This window comes from Ursus americanus, chromosome 14 (genome assembly GCF_024610735.1).
Source record: "Ursus americanus isolate L20-20 chromosome 14, mUrsAme1.1.p, whole genome shotgun sequence".
Taxonomy (NCBI): Eukaryota; Metazoa; Chordata; class Mammalia; order Carnivora; family Ursidae; genus Ursus; species Ursus americanus.
The window spans coordinates 64052693-64073105 of record NC_142140.1 but is presented as its reverse complement, the minus strand read 5'-3'; the positions used below and the strand labels follow the sequence as shown (position 1 = coordinate 64073105).

The window sequence follows — 20413 nt, the reverse complement described above, 5'->3', positions numbered from 1 at the left end:
CCAGGTACCCCCCTTCCCTGAAATCTCTTAACTCCGGACTGGGGCGAAGGCTCTGCGCTTGTCACGGGATCGCCCTGCTGCAGGCTGTTGTAGGCTCTGATGAGTGAACCCTCTTGTTCATGGCTCTGGGAAGAAGTCCTTTAGGAAAAAAAAAAGGAAAGAAAGAAATTGGCCATTTGGAGCAAGACGCTAAACGTTGGCGACTGTAGCACATTTAGACAGATGGGTGAGTCATCGCGTATTTGAGCAACCTGATATGTAGCTATTGATGAATGCGTTCAGAACCGTGAAACCCGTTCAGTTAATCAGAGTACACCGATATGCACCCAGTCCAGTGAGTGGCGATAGCCGTGGTCTCGTGGTGTTTCCGACTTCGAGCGCTTTTCATTTCAGCTTGTCACGGGCCTTTAAAGACATGATTTATGCTTCCTAATCCCCCGGGGAGGTGAAGTATTTTCATATTTATTGCACGGAAGAGCATTCTGTGATTGCTTGCCTGTCCTGAAATCAGTTTGGCTGGAAAAGGACACAAGAATTCTGACCTCAGCTCTGTGTCCAAACCAGGAGTCAGCGCTTGAAAAATGTGAATCAATATCTTGCCCGGAGAGTTTGTTTCATTCTGCTAAGCTGGTTGAAGAACAGATGGTGGGAGGCAGCGTGCACACAATGCAGCTTTTTCTTTTGTAAATCCGCCTGTAGCCCCACATCTCCGAGCCCAGCCGCGTTGATGCAGGCCAAACATCTTTCAGCTCGCTCAGGCTTTTCAGACGTTTCTTCATCATCCACTCCATTATGTTCATCGCCACCAAACTGTTATCCTGATTATTGAAACCTGAGTAGCCCGGGGTCTAGATTCCATCCTAAGCATGTTGGCAATCCTACGTAACCTCCGTGGATTTATTTATTTATTTGTTTTGGTGCTTACTGATATTTTTCAAAATCCTGACCCTTTCAGGGGCTCCTGGCCGGCTCTGCCAGTGGAGCGCACGACTCTTGATCTCAGGGTGGTGAGTTCGAGCCCCACGTTGGGCGCAGAGATTCCTTAAAGAGAAAATCTTGAAAACAAAAAATCCCGACCATTTTAGATGCCCGTTTAGATGCTCGCTTCCGTTTAGCTCGTGGGTGCCACATCCCACCACTTTTACCACCGAAGATATCCTCAGGTACCCTCTCCTGCTTTTCTGATTCTACCTACCCCATTCTTAGGGGCGTCTCATGTAGTGCTGGGGTTGATTATGGTTCTCTCTTTCTCTCTGCAAGTGAGAGGTTCATTACAACAGCAACAACAACAACAACAACAACAATATTTTAGGACCCATGCACGTTGTTCCATTCAGTTAGCGGGATGGATTATTACCCCTCTGGCTCCCTTCCCACAGTTACCCGCTAGTGGGGCCCCTCATGGCAGAGTCTCTAGTTTTCTTCCACCCAGTTCACCACTCATACCAGTCTTTTTAAAAATACCGTTTTTTGCCACGTGACTTCAATGCCCAGAAAGCTTCAGGCATTCTCTTATTATTTGGTGGATGATGTTAAAACCCTGGGGGTCAATACCTAAGGCCCTTTTTATTTTATGTTTAAATTTAATTTAATTTAATCTTTTTTTCAGAGAGAAAGCATGAGCAGGGGAGGCAGAGGGGCAGAGGGAGAGGGAGAGAGAGAATTCCTAGCGGACTCTGCACCCAGAGCAGAGCCCGATGCGGGGCTTGATCTCACGACCCTGAGATCACCACCTGAGCCAAAATCGAGATTCGGATGCTTAACTAATTGTACCACCAAGCACCCCTTAAGGCCCTTTTTAATCCAGTTCTAGTTTTCTTCTACGTCTCATAAGTTTCTTCTGTTTCAATTCCAAATGTGCCCTTTACATACCTGTTAATCTTCTGGTGCTTTCTAAGCAGTGGGAATGAAGCATTATGTTTTTTTTGTTTCTGTTTTTTTAAAGATTTTATTTATTTATTTGAGGTAGAGTGAGAAAGAGAGAGCATAAGCTGGGGGAAAGGCAGGCAGAGGGAGAGGGAGAAGCAGGCACCCCACTGAGCAGGGGGCTGGATGCGCGACTGGATCCCAGGACCCTGGGACCATGACCTGAGCTGAAGGCAGACGCTTATGTGACTAAGCCACCCAGGCGCCTCTGAAGCATTGTGACTTTAATGTCCTTGGGGAGACGGTGTATTTTCACGATGCCGATAACTAATGATAAAGTCAGTGTTAAGTACAGCTGAGTCACTCACACACGCCTTAAATCCTGGGCTGTCCAAGGGTACCTGGGTGGCTCAGTCGGTTAAGTGTGTGACTCCTGATTTAGGCTTAGGTCCTGATCTCAGGGTCATGGAATCGAGCCCCACATCAGGCTCTGCCCTGAGTCTGCCCCCGCCCCCCAAACCTGCCTACTTGTGTGCGTTCGTGCTCTCTCTCTCACTCAAAAAATAAAATAAAAAAATCCTGGGCTATCCAGGACCCTGTCCTTGGTTTCCACTTACTCTGCATGCTATCCCCACATCCTCTCCCATCCCTAACAGCTGATCCATGTCCTAATCCATCCCTGTGCCCCCAGTGTCGTAGGGGTGCTGATCAGATTTCACTCTGTTTCTCCGCAATCCCAGATTCGAATTTCCGTCTTTACTAAGCATCGTCACCTGGAGAGGGACTCCCAGTGCAACATGTCTAATGCTCCCCCCCTTACCTTTCCCCACAACCCACTGCGCTCCTTACCTTCTTTCTTGGTTATCGGTGTCACCATCCCGCTTGTCTTCCTGGTCAGACCGCTGTAGCCTGTCGCTAAATTCCATTCATTTCACCCCTCCGATGGCCTCTCCCGTCCTTTCTCCCCACCTGTGCCACCTCCTCCTCGTCCCAAGGCCGCAACCTCTCCCTTTGAGAACTGCTGTTGCCCCCGGCAGGTTCACCTGCCGCCAGTGTTCAGTGCCCCGGTCTGTCTGCCCCTCTGTGGACAGAACCGGCTTCTTAGAAACAACCAGCAACCTCTGGTTCGCTCCTTGTCCCATTTAGGGCAGAAGAGCAGCAGTCAGAAGCTGGCATACTAACCCCTCAGCAGCCCCACCTGTTGTCCGTGTCACTCCTCCGCCTTCTTACATGTTCCTTCTCCCTGCGATGCTCTTCCCGCCTAAAAGACACAGTCAAAGCTCAAACGTCATCTCCGTGAACCTCTTTTGTTGGGTTCTCACGATACTCAAGTGCTCACTATTTTGGATTTCCCTCCCCATTTCAATATCTGTGACCCCAGAAGTGCTTCGTAGTCAGGACAAAGGGGCTCCATCAGTCTTGTTGTCTCCAGTAGGGACAATGGAAGTTTTCGACTGAGTGAGTGAATGTGTCATGAGCGACAGTTGTGGGCTGGGGACAGTGGGGAAGGCTTTGTGACGGAGGCTCTTTGGCTCCATCTAAACCACTAATTGAACGTCTGTTCAGTGCAAGTGCTCACAAGAAAGTTACAAGGAGGGAGTGATTATTTCCATTTTGCAGAGCTAGAGAAACTGAGATTTGGGTTAAATGATTGGAGCGCGACTCTATTCCTAATAAGCAAAGGAGTCCTGATTTGCGCCCAGGTTGGTCTGGGGTCCAGGCTCATGCCTTGTCTTTACCATGTCAAAATGCTGGTGTCACAGAATAAATTTTAAGAGTGCCTTACGAGGCCCTCCGCGAGGATAGCGATCTCGTGATTATAAAGCACTTGGGAACTCACAAAGGAAGCCCATGGTTTTGCAGAGGACTGGAAATGTTTTCACAACTGCTTCCCTGCCTGCATCTGTATCTGTGCGCCCTTCATATTGTCTGACTCACAAAGGGAAACTGTTGATCCGCAGAGAACCAGTTCAGCTTTTCTTCTCCTCCATCTCAAGAGTAGCCCACGGAGGAAAATGTTTTAAACCGCACCTGAGCTATAAACAATTTATTCTGAAGGTAACAGTGTTAGTACTGCAGTGTGTAAACCTTTAGCTAATAAAAATCAAAGTAGCCTAATTTGGAAAGTACACCAAAGGTTAGAGGGAAAGCTTGTAAATGTTTTCAAAGACTCGGTATTTAATTCTATCACCAGCTAGCAAAATAAATAGTCCAGCTGCTAGCTCTGAAACAGACACGGGTTGGAAATGAAATGTTAGTTTAAACGCATTGGTCATTAGAAATCAAAAGGGACATGAAGTACACTTTTCTAGTTTATGAGAAACAAGGGTGAAAGTTCCCCAAACACATTTGTCGTAACTGGGTTTAAAATTGCTTCCTCGTCTTTTCTTTTAGTGGCTGATGCTTCGTATGGTATACGTTGGGAGGACGGGGGCATTTTTTTTTTCTTTCCTTTCCTGTTGGGATGCAAAGGTTTGGGAATAAATGAAGGGTGGGCTCCGGAGCTGTGAAATCCCACTTTTCCACGTGTCCAAAGCTGCTCACCGTGGATTGCAAGCTGCCCGCCAGACTCTTTGAGGAATGGAAGGTTACTCTCCATAATGTGCTGAGATTGACCTGAAATATTTAGCCAACACATCTGCTTGCAAGCACCGGCCTTGTGTGAGGTTATACTGGAATTAATTAACTCTGGCTGGTGCTCCGAGATGTTTTCTCCATGTCTCGTTTTACCATCATAAGCCTGAGAAAGTCCATCAGAACTTCTTTATTTTTCCTTGAGAACTGCTTGGAAAAAAAAAAAAAGAACAAGAAATAGGTGAAAGAACTTGGATCCAGCGCGGTGTGTTCTGGCTTCAAACCGACGTTAGAGAAAAGCGTCGGAGTTTCATTTCTTCGAAATGTGGGTTTTTCACTCCAGATTCTCGTGGCGCAGTTATCTCTTTCCTCCACGACGGTAATGTCGCTTAAAAACACATTGGATTGTGTTGTTAGGAAACGGGAGACTGAGTCCAGGGGAGCAGACAAGGTGCCGAGCCACACACAGAATTCTAGAATGTTTTGTGAAGCGAGATGTTAGCCCAGAAACTTCCCAACTTCAGAAAGGGGGGGAGGGGAGGTTTCTGGGAAGTGTGTGTGCTCACAGCACAGCACTCCCTGTCCTGACAGCATGATGTTAACGCCAAGATGTTTGGCGTTGGCGTTGCTCTTAGCCCGTTAATCTTACACAAGTGCACTTTGCCCTTTGCTTTTCTTGGTAAAATGGAGAGGACGCCTACCTTCTAGATGGAGAGTTTCTGTTGGAGGCGATGACACAATTTTGGAAATAAACAGTGGGGAGGGTTGCACAACACTGTGAACGTAATTAATGCCATTGAATTGTACACTTAAAAATGGTTAAAATTGGGGGGCGCCTGGCTGGCTCAGTCATGCCTCTTGATCTCAGGTCGTGAGTTGGAGCCCCACGTTGGGCGTAGAGATCACTAAAAGAAAATTTTACGTTACGTATATTTTACCACTGTTTAAAAAAATTATGTAATATACCAAAACCCATTGCATTATAGACTTTAAATGGCATATGAATTATATGAACTTATGGCATAAGAATTATATCTTGCTAAAGCTGTTAAGGAAAACTAAGCATAGTTAGGGAGTGTGATGTTCTGATTAACCGAATGTTCTAGTGATTAAGGACAAATGCATTTGCACCAGAACAAGTGAAAGGTATTTTGTGGGGGGGGGGTATAAAAAGATGAACTTGAAAAACATTTTTTTTGTGCTTCATTGGGTTGTATATTCTGTTAATTACGTACCTTTAGAAATATGACATTTAGCTATTTACAGAGCGGCTGAATAGATCTGGGTTGTCTAGTCCAGGGGCTGCTGGCCACACGTGGCTGTTGAGCACCTGGAATATAGCCAGTCTGACTTGAGATGTGCTGCGTGTGCAAATTAATGCTGAATTTTGAAGGTTGGGTGTGAAGAATACAAAATAGCTTGCTAATAATTTTTATATTGATTGCATGTTGAAGTGATGGTATTTTGGATACATTCAGTTACATAAAATATACCATTAAATCTATTTGTTTCTTTTTACTTTTTTAATGTGGCTCCTAACAATTTTTTAATTGCGTGTGTGACTCAGGTTACATTTCGATGGGACCATTTGGTCTAGAAATCAGACCGACCCCACCCAGGATTCATGGACTTTGAGAGAGATTAAGAATCACTTCTGATGACCAAGTAGAATACAAGAGAATTTTCTGAATTTACCTCCCGAACGGTGGCTGCGCCTTCTTCTCTGATTCAGAGTTTTTGCAAATGGCAGACCCAGGAAAGGTCCTTCTCTTCACCAGGTTGAGGGAGTTCAGTCTGATCTGGGGACGCATGGTTCCCTAACACAAGGGAGCGTAATCAGAAAGTCGAGGAATGGTGTCAGTAGGTCCCGGAGGCTGGATTGGTTCAGAGGCAGTTTTTCTTTGGCAAAAAGAGCAGGAACAGCAGGACTAGAATTACAGCCTTTGACAAGAAAGGAAAGAGCCCTCACAGGCAGCAGATGCACTCTCAACTCTGTTTTAAGAAAATTAAAAACGAGCGCCTCTACCCAGGGCTCCCTCCCCAGAGCGTGTAGGACTCTGGCTCTTGGTGGGGAGGGGTGCTCCCTCTGGCTCAGGACCTCACTGCGTCTGCATGCCAGCCTTGCCTCTCTGTTGTCCCGCATATGTTTAAGATCCCCTGAGATGGCCATGGTCACGCTGCTTGCCTGGGCCGTCCAAGTCCTCTCCCTAGGTATTAATTATTCTTTCGGTTGGTGCTCTGGTTACAGAGGTACATAGGTTTCAAGTGGTCTGACCCTCACGGTGTTTTCCACCATAAACCCTGTTATTTTTAGAGTGTGATTTTGCGGGATGTAAGGATTTTCAGGAATGATTATATCATATTATAGCCACAACACCCCCCCCCCCGGAACTGTGTCCTGCACCATCAGTAGGCAAGTCTCGGGACACCCAGGGGACGCTGCTGCCCCAGGGGGATGGTGTGCTCCTGGCACTTCCCAGTAGACGCAGGTCGAGACCATTGTGTATGTTGACCAGTAGGGCTGGATTAACACTGTTACTCCCAGGATATGGTGTATGTAAGTCTGTGGGCTGCCCAGGGACTGGTCTTCTGTATATGCACCATTATTTCCATGAGAAAGTGTATTCTGGAACTGAGTTCTAAACAGTCAACTCACTAACACACCTTTGGAATTCGTTCTCTTCACAAATTGGCAAACGCCTGTAAGCCTTTAGGAAACAACTCTCTTACCTCCGCCTGCACTTAGTAAGGAGAAAGTGGGAAATGTGAACTTGGGGAGCTTTCATCATAGAAATAAGAGAGGATAGTTAGTGGTAAAATATGAATTTCAGACTGTCTTCCCACCTCCCAACTAATAAATACATCTAGACATAACTTCCATTGAGTTATTTTGTCGTCTCAGGTCGGAACCTCTGCAAATCTTCAGAGAATAGATTTTTCCACCCCAGTTCTTTATTAACCGAGGGGGACATCCTTCGGAATATCGAAATTCAGGATTAGGGGGCTGCTTTGGCACTTCAGCAAATTAAAAGGCAGACTGGGTTCTATTCGCAGGGTGCCTTTTAGTGGTTGGCTGATCCCATGTAAGAAGAGAGGAAATAAGTGGTACAGGATAAAGGGCATGACCTTGAAGCCGTGTTTCAGTTGTGTGTGTGCGCGTGCATGCGTGTGTGTGTACATGCATGCATGTGTCTGCATGCATGCGTGTGTCTGTGTACGTGCATGTGTGCGCGCATGCGTGTCTGTGCACGTGCATGTGTGCACGCGTGTGTCTGCGCGCATGCGTGTCTGTGCACGTGCATGTGTGCATGTGTGTGTCTCTGTGCGCGCATGCGTGTCTGTGCACGTGCATGTGTGCATGTGTGTGTCTCTGTGCGCGCATGCGTGTCTGTGCATGTGCATGTGTGCATGCATGTGTCTGCGCGCATGCATGTCTGTGCACATGCATGTGTGTGTGCGTGCATGCGTGTCTGCACGTGCATGTGTGCATGCGTGTGTGTGCGCGCATGCGTGTCTGCACGTGCATGTGTGCTTGCGTGTGTCTGTGTGCGCGCATGCGTGTCTGCACGTGCATGTGTGCATGCGTGTGTCTGTGTGCGTGCATGCGTCTGTGCACGTGCATGTGTGCATGCGTGTGTCTCTGTGCGCATGCGTTTTGCATGTGCGCATTGTGTACGAGGGGCAGAGATCGAGTCTGACTTGTCTGTAGAGGTGCAGGCCTTTAGGTGTGTGTATTGAGCCCTTTTGTGCAGGGACTGACCTGCGCAGCTCCTGCCAGTGCTGGGCATCTGAGCTGAGCAGGACAACGTTAGCAGACCATCCAAGACGATCTCAGGAGAGCGTGTGAAGCCATGCAGTTTACCTGTCACTTACCCAGAAGGAAGAACTGAATCCTGTACTTACTCTGCAAGTGTTACAAAATTTTGATCATAATGGATGATAAGGAAATTGTGAAAAACCGTGTACTTTTCACTGTGAAAACCTTTAGGTGGTAACATTCGAAGTCCGTGCGGTGCTCTATAACTGGTAGCTATTATCTGTCATTATTAAGCGCAGCTGTTAAATGGGGTCCCTCCTCCCCGTTTCCAAGCACACATCTTTGTTTTAATGACAGAGGAATCATGTCATTTATCGCATGGATATTAATAGTACACATAATTTTAAATTACAGTGAATATGTGAAATATGGCTAGTTAGGCTTTTGAAAAGAAAGAACCTGGATGGGGGTGGGGGGGTGTTTGATGGAAGTTTTTGAGATTTCATAGAGGATTGAGTGATGATTCCCTAAAAGATATTTTTCTCTCTGCACAATTTTGGATGGAGTGGTATAGTGTTTCAGACAAAAAGCCAGCTGATTAGAAAGAATATATAGACAGGAGGCCGGATTTGCTCATTATTTATACACAGGGTTTGAAAAATAGCCCTTCTCCTAGTCAGAAACTATGGCCTGCATCCCACCCAGCAGAAATCCTGATCATTCATCAGTATGAACCACAAATGCTGCCTCGTTTGTGGACCTCTTCCTGTGCTTCCCAGGCGGGGATGATCTCTTCATCCTTTAACCCTCAGAGCACTTGGTACCCCTCCGGCATCCTGTGTCAGAGAGATCCCTTGTGTCGGATGATTTATCCTTATTTCTGGCCTTCTTTTCTCTCCGCCAAATTCCAGACTCTTTAAGGGAAGAGCACCGTCCTATCTCTGCAGCCCTGGGAGACGCACAGAGTGCCTAGTACATCAGGCAACTTCGAGAAAGATGCTATTTTCAATTTGGAGTTGGTTCCTCAATTCAGGTTTTTTTTTTTTTTTTTTTTTTGTAGCTTTGAAGAAAATATGCCACAGCAATCCACTTGTCCAGCGTGCTTCCGTGAGAAAGCCGATACCGATACTGTAATTAGGGCTTGATCAATAATGGGCCAGGCCTGATCTGGAAACCCGAGTTTCACAGTGGGAGGAAAAGCATCAAGGGAAAGGAGCTCCGGGCTGTAGGCAAATGGGGGGGCCGGCTGCTCTACTCTAGTCGAGGCAGGTCTGATGCGGGGTCCCGGGGGGGGGGGGCAGTGGGAGTGCAGTGTTGGTCTATCCTCGTGTCTATAGGGGAGTGATGGTCCACTGACAGGGAGCTTTAGGAGCAAGTGATGGGGACCCAACCAAAGGGAGCAGGGTTCAGGCATAAGCTGGGTGGGCAGGGTCCCAGAGCCATGCAGTAGCTGAAGCCCCAGGGAGAAGGGCTGGGCAGGCTCCTGGCCCTGGGGCACCGTCGGGCTGGGCAGGTGCAGGAATGCCCTGCTGGTGAGCCCCTGTGCCATCATTCCATCATCAAGGCTCAGGATTGGCGTCCAACCCAGCGTCAAAACCCTGGGGGGTGACCCAGCCGGGGAGCTCAGGGGGTGCTGCAGTTGAGGGATGGGAAAAATACAGTCCTGGAGCAATTCTTTCACAGCCTGGGGAAGGTGGCAGTTTTAGGTCAGAACATCTGGAACACGTTTGGAGACCATCCGCAAACATCGATAAACCCTGCAAGCCAGCCTGTCATGGCTGACTTGGGTACTGAGGCCCAGGTCCCTGCCCTACTGAGCTCTGTGGCCGGACACGACCTACAGTGTCCTGTGTCTGACGGATGCAGTGTGCTTTTCAATAAAATCAGCGGAAAACTGGGCGAGAAACCCGGTCTGTGACTGACAGGGACCAGCATGTGAAACAAAATCGCCTGGTGCCACGTCTAGTTTTCTGGCAGATAAAAATCTAACCTCTGGTAGGGGGGTTTTCCTTTTTCTTTAGAGGATCGCTGACCTGCAGAGGTTAAGAAAAATTTAAAAATGGAAGGTCATAAAAATACATAATTCCTGTCGGCTTTTAACGTAGCGTTTCGTTTTGAATTTTCCTTATTCTTCTTTGCACACATGTTTATTAGATTGGCTTTTTTTTTTATTACATGGAAATACAGAGATCTGTAAAGCAGAAAAATAAACAGACTGTCATTTCCTCATTCGGTTAGAGCTAATAAAGAAAGGTGTGTGCAAGGGTAGAAATTTCAGACAGTACAGAAAGGTCCAGTATGGTTAAGTGAAAGTTTGTGATTCTTAGGGAAGTTTTTTGCAGAGATGTATATATGTACTTCTTTATGGGCCATTATTATTTAAGGAAAGGGAAATATATGCTACATGTATCGTATGCCTTTGCTTTTTTTTTTTTTTTAAACCTAATCAGTCCCAGAGATCGTTCCCTGTGAGCACATATATATTTACCTGATTCGTCTGAGGAGCCGTGTAGTATTACAAGTACGGACTCACCATAATTTAACCAAGTCCCTAATGGTAGACATTTCATTTCCAGTGTTTTTCTGTTCCAGACAGTACCACCGTGACCGTTAACAAGCTGATTCTCAAAACCACTACTTCTGAAGGTCGGGACATGTATAATCCAGGGCTCAGCAAACCTTTCCAGCAGAGAGCCAGATAAAAAGTGTTTTCAGCTTTGTAGCAGGCCCGTGGTCTCTGTTTCAGCCACTCACCTCTGCGATTATAGCGCAGAAGCAGCCCCAGCTGGGCAAACAGATGGTGGTATGTCCATACAGTGAAATTCTATGCGGCCATGAACAGGCTGTAGCCCTGAGGCATGTGTAATGAGCCTCAACGACATTTTGGCTAAGGGAAAGAAGCCAGACAAGGAGGGTCATGTACCGTATGATTCCATTCTTATGAAGTGCCTAAAATAGGCAAATGCATAGTGACAGGGTTCAGATTGGTGGTGGGCAGGGGCTGGGGACAGGGGCAGTGGGATGCAACTGCTCGTTGGGGGCAAGAGGGGGTTTCCTTGTGGAGTGATGAAAATGCTTTGGAGTAGAGGTGGTAGTTTGTCAGCACTGCGAAAGTGCGAAACGTCCCTGAATGGTTCACTTTGATATCGTTAATTTTGTGTTATGTGAGTTTCACCCTTAAAAAAAGAGAGGCAGTCCCCACCTGGGGGCGGAGGGAGGAATTAACCATATCAATATGTAGAGGAATGGGCGTGGCTGTGTGCTCCAGTACATCGTAAACTTGATTTATGTAAGAGAAGGCCGGCTAGATTTGGCCCCTGGGCGAGAGTTTGCCACCCTCTGGTGGTATCTGAAAAATGCCTTTGATGGTAGTGTGAAGGCTGGATCAGGTGGACCCAGGTAGGTATAAGGATTGGGTAAACGTAAGACTGGAGTCAGGGAGGCTCTTGAGGAAGGCCACAGACCCTTTGGAGCAGCTGCTGAATCTACAGACCCTTTGCCCCCCACAGCTTATGTATGTGCACGCACCTGCATTTTCCCTGAACAAATGCCTGCTCACCGTCCCAAATTGAGAGACCCTGTTCTGGTTGGAGAGGATGAGAGCCAAACTCCTCGAGAATGGCCGTGAGGAAGGAGGGGCCCCAGGTTTCTGGGAGGTTTCCAGTTCTTTAGAGAAGCCAATAGGATGAAGGCGGGGAAGCAGCCATTGGAATTCCCAGTTAGCTCCTCGATTAACCTCAGTGGGAGTAGCATCTCTAGAACGATGGTACCACAGCACAGTGGTCACAATCGTAGAATGAGAGAGAGGGCTCGCGTCCTGGAGGCGAAATTGCTGGCCACCTTCTCCAGCAGGATGATGTTAAAGGAAAGAAGGAAGTTTTAAAAGCATGAGCTTGAGGGCTGGTTTTTATAGGAAGGGAAATATCTGAGCGTGTTTGCAGGCTGAGGGAGGAGCCTTGCTCACCTCCTTGAGGATGCAGGAGGGAGCTGTGGTGGAGGAAGGCCTGGAGAAGGGGGGCATATCGAGGTCCGGCAGCCGGGTGGTGGGTCCTGCATCGAGGAGCAGAGAGGACATGCAGACTGCAAGAAAGGGCGTCTGTGGGTAAGTTTAGTGATGGGGAGGAGAGTTTTTTCCTAAAGGACCTCTTCCCTCTGTGAAATAATTGACAAGTGCGTGGACCAGGAAATGAGAAAGTGATGGATAGGGGTCAAGGGCGTAAGGGAGTCACAGAAGTTTGGGGCAGCTCCTGTGAGCAGGGATTGAGAGTCCCTGATGGCTGATGTTCACCACCACGGGTGAGTTCATAGGACTTATTCAGTCAACAGATGTTTACTGAGTGTGTTCTGGGTGCCAGGGCGTTACCCATCTACAAACACTTGAGATCATGTCTGATTTTTCAACGAGACTGTCGTGAGACAGAGTATAAGAAGTGTTGCTCATTCTTCACCTGTGCAGCCCAAAGCTCGTATTTTAGAAGCGACTTTAGCAGGTAGACTCATAATAGTTGGCTCTGTACAGCCCTCTGATAGGTTAGTCAAATGGGCAACAAGGGTGACCTTTACACAGTTGCCAAAAAGTTAACCTATACCAACATGATAGGTAATTTCTAATTCACACACGGGATGCCCAATTCATGCAAGGTTTTTGTGAATCCTATGAGATTTGGCCTCCCCCCACCCTGCCCCTGTTTGGTTTGCTTGCTTTAGCAAAAATCAGGTTCTGTGCGAGCAAGATAGAAGTCTGTGAGCTCAAAAAACTCAGTCTTTCTAGGGGAGGTATAAGTGGCCCTTTAAGTTAGGGGTGAATCCTCCTAACACCGTTGACTGTTGATGACCCAGTGACCAACAATCTGATAACAAAAGGTTTCTAGCACCCAATGCAAGCAGCCACCAGCGTTCTTGGATATAGCGTTCTTAATACTGAACATCTGCCCCCTCTTTGTTGTCCTTGCTGCTGACATTCATCTCCCTCGTTCCACGTTTCTCTGATGAATGATCCCAGCAGATGCCACAAATTTTCAGGAATACATGGTTCACCCCACTCTTGTTAAAAAGTAAGTGGAGCACCTGCTTGGCTCAGTCTGTAGAGCGTGCGACTCTTGATCTCAGGGTTGGGGGGGGTCAGGCCCCACATTGGGTATAGAGATTACCTAAAATCTTAAGAAAAAGAAAAAATGGTTGCTGTTCTAGATTCTGTAGCCATAAATATTTAGTGTAAAAAATGCAAAGAACCGCTGTAACCATCACAGGAGATAAACAGAAGTGTATGATTCAGTTAGTTCCTTCAAGAAGCCTTAACGTAGCAGGGGATTTGGTGTTAGATGCAGTGCCACTGCCCAAGAGGCAATTTTGAATCCGCAGTATGTGCTGAATGCCTGCTGTATGCCTAGCCGTGTCGTTGACACTGTGAGTGTTGAAAGAGTTACAAAATACTGCCTAAATTTTCAAAGAGCTTGTGTTACAGCCACGGAGGGAAGACTAATACAGGTAAAACAGTCCGCAAATGACACAGGACTGTATGGTTGAGCATTGAGTTGCACTGGTGCACTTATTTTAAAAAACTAATCACTGTGGTTGGGAAGTGAGGCTAAGAAGGAAACGCTTACTTGGACTGAAAGGCCAAGTCCAGATGTGCACACACGATCACAGGCTGTGGTTCTCAATTTTTGCTGCGGATTACAATCACCTGGGGAATTTTTAAAGTCCGAATGTCCAGACTCCACCCAATACCAGCTCAAGGGGTTTCCCACACATTTCTACAAATATGTGGTGTCTTTTCCAACACCAGTTCTCAGGACCTCTGACACCACCTGGGTGTCCTACAGTGCAGTTCAGTTCTGACTAATGAGCATCAGACCCCACAGGTGTAAGGGCTCAGTCCCATTGGACTGTCCCCACCTCAGACACCAGTCACAGGTATTAGGTACCGAGGTATTGGGTACCTGCACTTCTGTCCAACTTGACTACAAAGTTGGGGGTTCCCATTCTCCCCCCTCCCATTGGATAATTTGCTGGAATGACGCACAGAACTCAGGAAAATGCTGTAGTTACTAATACAGTTTAGTAGGATACAGATGAACAGCCAGATACATACAGCGAGATGTGGAAAGGTCCTGAGTGCAAAAGCCTCTGTCCCCTCCCGTTTGGTGTGTGCTGCCCTCACAGCATGTGGTGCCTTCACCAGTCCAGAAGCTTCTCTGAATGCCATTGTTGAGAAGTTCTTATGGTGATTCCAGCACACAAGCAGGATTGATAAGTCCTCGGCCATTGGTGATTGAACTCAATCTCCACCCCCTTTTCTCTCTCCCGAGGTGCAGGGGTCAACTGAAAGTTCCAGTCCTCTAATCACATGGTTCCTTCTGGTGACCACTAGCCATCCTGAAGGGGACAAGAGTCCCCTCCTTAGCATAAACTCCAATATGCCTGCAAGGGCCTTGTTATGAATAACAAATGACACTTGTATCACTAAAGAAATTCCCATAGGTTTCAAGAAGTCTGTGCCAGGAACTGGGGACAGAGACCAAATATATATTTTTTTTATTATACCACAACCAACCCGATTATAATTTCTGGGAGTAGGAGCCAGACATCTGCATTTTTAAAGCTTCCTGACGTAATTCTCGTGCACAGCCAAGTTTGAGAAGCAGTCTTCTTGGGCAGTGGTTTCAAATGCTTAATATTAAAGAAAAAAAAAATTAAAGCTGTAGCTCTCCCTCCAGTCCCATTAAGCCAGAATCTCTGAGTGTGAGGCCCAGGGATGGTCTGACTTAAAGGAGTGTCAGGTGGTTCAAATGCATACTTGGGGTTGGGAAGCACGTGTAAAGTAATGGTGGGACCTCCCCAGTGACACGGCTCTGGAGCTCACAGGAAATGACTGCCTGGAGTCCACTCGGGGGTCACTGTCAAGTTATAAATAAATCCAGGAGGGGTGCATGGGTGGCTCCGTCGGTTAAGCATCCGAATCTTGGTTTCTGCTCAGGTCACGATATCGAGGTTGTAGGATCGAGCCCCATGTCAGGCTCTATGCTCAGTGCAGAGTCTGCTTCAGATTCTCTCTCCCTCTCTCTGCCCCTCCCTTGCTCTCTAAAATGAGTAAATAAAATCTTTAACAAATCAATCAATCAATCACTCCAGGACAGCTCATTACCAACAAGATGGGCCCAGGACAGGGGCTTGGGTGATCAAGAAGAAAAGTTGTTGCTTTTGAAATGGTCGTATTCCCGAGAGGGTTGATGAGGAAGGAGCTTCAGCAGAGTGCATTGGGGATAGATCCTAGGCCATATTCTGGGACCTTCTCTGAAGAGTCCACAGATGCCACAAGGGTGAACTCTTGACACTGGGACCATGTTAGTGAAAGGAAGGTGCAAACCAGACGGGAGAGAACTCATGAGGGCATCAAAGTCAAGTGAAGGGTCTTGAGGTTTTGTTTTAGAATCAGGTTAAGACGCCAGAGAGGAACCAGACTGAGGTGAGTGTCTAAAGGTAGAGGGAGAGGGGCACTGGGTGGTTTGGTTAAGTGTCCAACTGAGCCCCGGTCAGGCTCTGAGTTCACCTGGAAGTTTGCTTGAGGACTCTCTCTCTCCCTCTCCTCGTGCACTCTTTCTCTTTCTGTCTCTCTCTCTAAAATAAATAAATCTTTAAAGTCAGAGAGAGAAGTTTTTGGGGACAGGAAAAGAAGATTGAAGATGCTAGAAAAAGAGGCGGTCCTCCACCAACCGTGTCACACACGTGTGCTGGGGCCTGTTGTCCTTCCTTGGGCTGTGCGAAGGGGTAGAATGCGGACATTGGGCATCTGGCAGCAAACCAAAACAAGCATCAAAAGCTACGTTCTGTGACTGAGGAAGATCTAAAAAGACACGAAGAGATCTCTGCATGCCTGGTTCTTGTGACTGACCTGGTGAGCGCCGTCTGGCCCTCGGGCGCTCCGGGCTCTGGCTGCAACTCTAATGCAGCCCTTCAGAAGTACTGATAGTGTTCTTGCTGCATGAAGTCGGCTTGGAGCAAGTCCCCCAGCCCCAGCTGTGCTTACCGGACCAGAGCCCACCCTTGAACTGTTTATTTCCAGCACATTATGAAATCAGCACAGAAATCTGAGAGTAAGATATTCAGGCTTTTATGTAGCATTTTGGCATTGCCATGACATCCAAGTGCAATGTTAGTGGGCTCGCATTTTGTGGATTTTTAAAGATTTTCGTTTTGCTAGTAATTCATTTTTATTTTGTGAAAGCCTCGGTCTAGAAGACTGGACATTGAAAAGAAAAAAGGAAATCCTACACTGCAGGGAGCTGGAGAAGCAGGGTCCACGCTCCTACCCTCCAGGTCATCTGCTCTTCTGACTCAATTATGTCAGCTTTGTAGCCACCACTTATCTCCAGGAGGCTGTGCTGGATTGTCACCTCTTCTTGGCTGTTGGCATTTGCTTCTATAGATGGATGGATGGATGGATGGAAGGAAGGAAGGAAGGAAGGAAGGAAGGAAGGAAGGAAGGAAGGATAGATGGGTGGATGGATGGATGGATGGATGGAAGGGTGGGTGGAAGGAAGGAAAGAAAGAAGGTTGGAAAGAAGGAACAAAGGGTGGATGGATGGATTGGATGGATGGAAGGAAGGGTGGGTGGAAGGAGGGAAGGAAGGTAGGTAGGTTGGAAAGAAGGAATGAAGGATGGATGGATGGATGGATGGATGGATGGATGGATGGATGGAAGGAAGGAAGGAAGGGTGGATGGTTGATTGGAAAGAATGAACAAAGGATGGATGGATGGGTGGGTTGATGGAAGGAAGGAAAGAAGGTTGGAAAGAAGGAATGATGGGTGGATGGATGGAAGGGTGGGTGGGTGGATGGATGGAGGGTAGAAGGAAGGAAGGTTGGAAAGAAGGAACGAAGGGTAGATGGATGGATGGATGGATGGGTGGAAGGGTGAATGGATGGATGGATGGAAGGAAGGAAGGCTGGTTGGATATGTAGATGGATGGATGGAAGGAGGGAAGGGAGGGAGGGAGCGAGAAAGGGAGGGAGGGAGGAAACACATCCGTGGCTCTTCTGGCAGAGTGAGTTCTTTCAGCTCCCTGTTGCTCCCCCTCCTGGCCTCTCCTTTGTAATCATATGCTACTGGCCAAGTTGTGCTCCCCGTTTCTTCCCAATGCTATTGCCCAGCCTCCTGCCTGGACTGTTTTCCTGTCGTCTAGACTGTAGGCTTCCTGAGGGCAGGGGTCGTGTCTGCCCCCAAGCACTCTGGAATCCTTAGAGCTCAGGCCAGTGTCTGACACATAGCTCGTGTCCAACACCTTTTTATGACTAGGCATTCTTGGTCCTGTTGCCATTTTCCTTCCTAGAGCAAGCATCTAACCATGTCCTGAAGCTCTCTTCCCATCTTTTCCTTTGGCTACGCTTTTCCCTCCTTCCTTTCCGCTCCTCCATCTCTGGTACAGCAGTTCTCAGCCTGTGTTTGTCATCTTCTGTCAGAACTCCGGAGACCAATCCTGTGCACATGCCAAGGGCACTCTGGGAACAAACATGTATTTTGACAAAAGCTCTCCAAATCCTGCAGTTAAGCGGAGCCCCGAGGTAACACCAAATGTGCGTCAGTTACAGCGATCTGTGGCGTAGAGATGAGGTGGGGGGTAGGTAATGCGAGTACATGTGCCATTTTAGGGTTTCCTTCCTCTCTGCTTTATTTAAAATAATTTGCAAATTTTGGTGCTGGGATCAGTTACAGATCACTTTTTTCCTTTTTATTTATTTTTTATTTGAGAGAGACACAGCACGCACAAGTGGGGGGAGAGGCAGAGGGAGAGAGAGAATCTCAAGCAGGCTCCACACCCAGTGCAGAGCCCGACACGGGGCTCCATCTCATGACCCTGAGATCATGACCTGAGCCAAAATCAGCAGTCAGACGCTTCACCAACTGAGCCACCCAGGCGCCTCAACAAATCTCTTTTAAGTGTTTTATTTTGAGCTAAGTTTAGATTTATAAAAAGTTGAAAAGTAAGACAGAGAACTCCCATATATCCCGCCTCCGTCCACTTTCCCTAATACGAACATCTTAACCACTATGTTCCTTGGCTCGTGTGTTTGTGTGGTCTTTAACCCTCCCCCCACGCAAGCTGACTAACGCGCAGTTATTACTCTTAGGACTTATGTAATGTTTGCTTGAACAATGACAAAGATATTTAACTCTTAGATGCTTGGGCTGCGTGTACTTGTATTCTTTTATAGATAATCTGTGCCACTCCTAACACGTGGCCTCCAACACTTTGAGATCATGTATCACGATCTCAAAATGATATAATTTTATCATTATAAAAATTATGAACAACCCTAGGGCGCCTGGGTGGCTCTGTTGGTTAAGCGGCTGCCTTCGGCTCTGGTCATGATCCCAGAGTCCCGGGACCGAGCCCCATACTGGGCTCCCTGCTCTATGGGGAGTCTGATTCTCCCTTTCCCTCTGATCCTCCCTCTGCTCCTTCTCTCTCTCACTCACTCTCTCTCTCAAATAAATAAATAAAATCTTTTTAAAAAATTATGATCAACCCACTAGGATTTTTAAAAAAACAATTGCCTTTATAAATTTATATGTACTTCTGTATTACATATTATGGGGCTCCTAAAATTAGTAATGGTTGAGATTAAAAAATAAATCCATATCAAAAGAAGTTTTAGTTTTTTTTCTTGCCACATTTCAGTGAATCACCTTGCACATCCCAGTTTGTAGATTATTGGCTTAATTTATCATTTTGGTTTGAATTTCTCTCTCCTTTCCCAACAGAAACGGAACCTAGTGAGGAAGTGATGCTGTTATGTATATTGTTTTTACACTGATTATCCTGGACTGTGTAATGTAGGAATTTTCCAGTGTGTGATTTGGAAACAGCTGAACTGTTTCTGAGAATCTCACAGAACAGAGTTTACTTGAAAGCTTTGTGATTAATAAGGTAAAACTATTTCTCTTAAAGCAGAGCTGTGGATTACTTTTTTCTTAGGGTTAAGAGAACATTATAACCAGGGATTTCATTGTCTTTTTACTGGAACCAGTGCTTTTAAGACTCTTTGCAAGGTGCTTGGGAAAGTTCTGAGTAGCTCCCAAGTGGGGAGGCCTTTGTTCTGGGGTTAATCAGAGGGGCACCGGGAACATCATTCACTGCTGGTATAGGTCAGAGAGAAAAGTTCACATCTGGGTGTTACTGACCACCAAGCCCTTTCTTGTGGTGCTTTCAGAAGTGATATATTGTCAAGCATCCCAAGAGCACAAACCTTTAGTGTAGATTTATCGGGGGAAAATGTTCCTTGTCCATATGATAAAGTTATATATTTATTTACTTTGAAACTCAGGTAGGTAACAATGAAGGAATTTGTGATAGTTGTTTGAGCAAATATGTTAGCAAGCAAAACTCGCTAAAGTGTTGAAACTTGCACATAACACAGTGCCTGGCATATCGTTTGCTGATTGCCAGGATGAATAAGTGAGTTTAGTTAGGTTTTTACCAGGTCGAGTGGTAACAGCCGGCATGCAATGTTTATACACAGTTTTTGCTTTGTAACTATTTGTTAAACTGTGCGTACAAGTCTTTTGCTTTGCCATTTGCATGTTGCATTTTGGGGTAAAAATGTTTTCAAGCATTTTAGGAAAAAACGTGATGAAGTACATACCATACATGGACTTTGTTTCCTTTAGAGGTTTCTGGGTAAAATGCTTAAATTTCCTTTGTCAAGCTGAAGCATAAACATGAGAGTGTTTGCTTGTCAACACACGGAATTCGGGAATTAATTTCTATTTAGAGAAACCCTTTGCAATTTTGAACATTTCAGGGAACAAGGTTTCCAAGTGTATCTTGCTAACAGCCAGGAACAGCTGCATTTTTGCATAGTTTTTCAGATGGCTTCTCTGTGACATCTGTGAAAACAGACAACTCCAGTAAGTAAGCATGCTGGGATTGCACAGCACATGACAGCATTTTATGATGTATGGGGGCCGGAGTCCCCTCTGTAACCGAACAAGCTGCCAGTTTGTACAAAAATACTTAACTTGACTTACACCTGAATTCTAAATTGGCATTTATTAGAAAAACGGGAAAGATGGAAACTTCGGTTTTGGCAAAACGTACGATACGTCACTTCATTGTTTATACGTGCTTAAACAAGAGAATAACAAGGTGATTCCTTATCGGTAGAGTGAACTGGGGACGGGGGTTAGCATATCTGTGATAAAGGGTCCTGGCT

At 46.5% G+C, this 20413-nt stretch overlaps 1 protein-coding gene across 6 annotated transcripts in view; it reads left to right on the top strand.

Annotated features, from left to right (window-relative positions):
- Positions 1-20413, top strand: part of STX8 (syntaxin 8) — a 247999-nt gene that overhangs the window by 99642 nt on the left and 127944 nt on the right. Inside the window, exon 7 of one of the 6 annotated variants that reach the window (XM_087867613.1) lies at positions 9258-9421. The exons of the other annotated variants lie outside the window; for them this stretch is intronic. Within the exon in view, the coding sequence (XP_087723739.1) occupies positions 9258-9331 (74 nt within the window). The 3' untranslated portion in view covers positions 9332-9421. Of the gene's footprint in view, positions 1-9257; positions 9422-20413 lie in introns of those variants that run through there. 6 annotated transcript variants of the gene reach the window in all.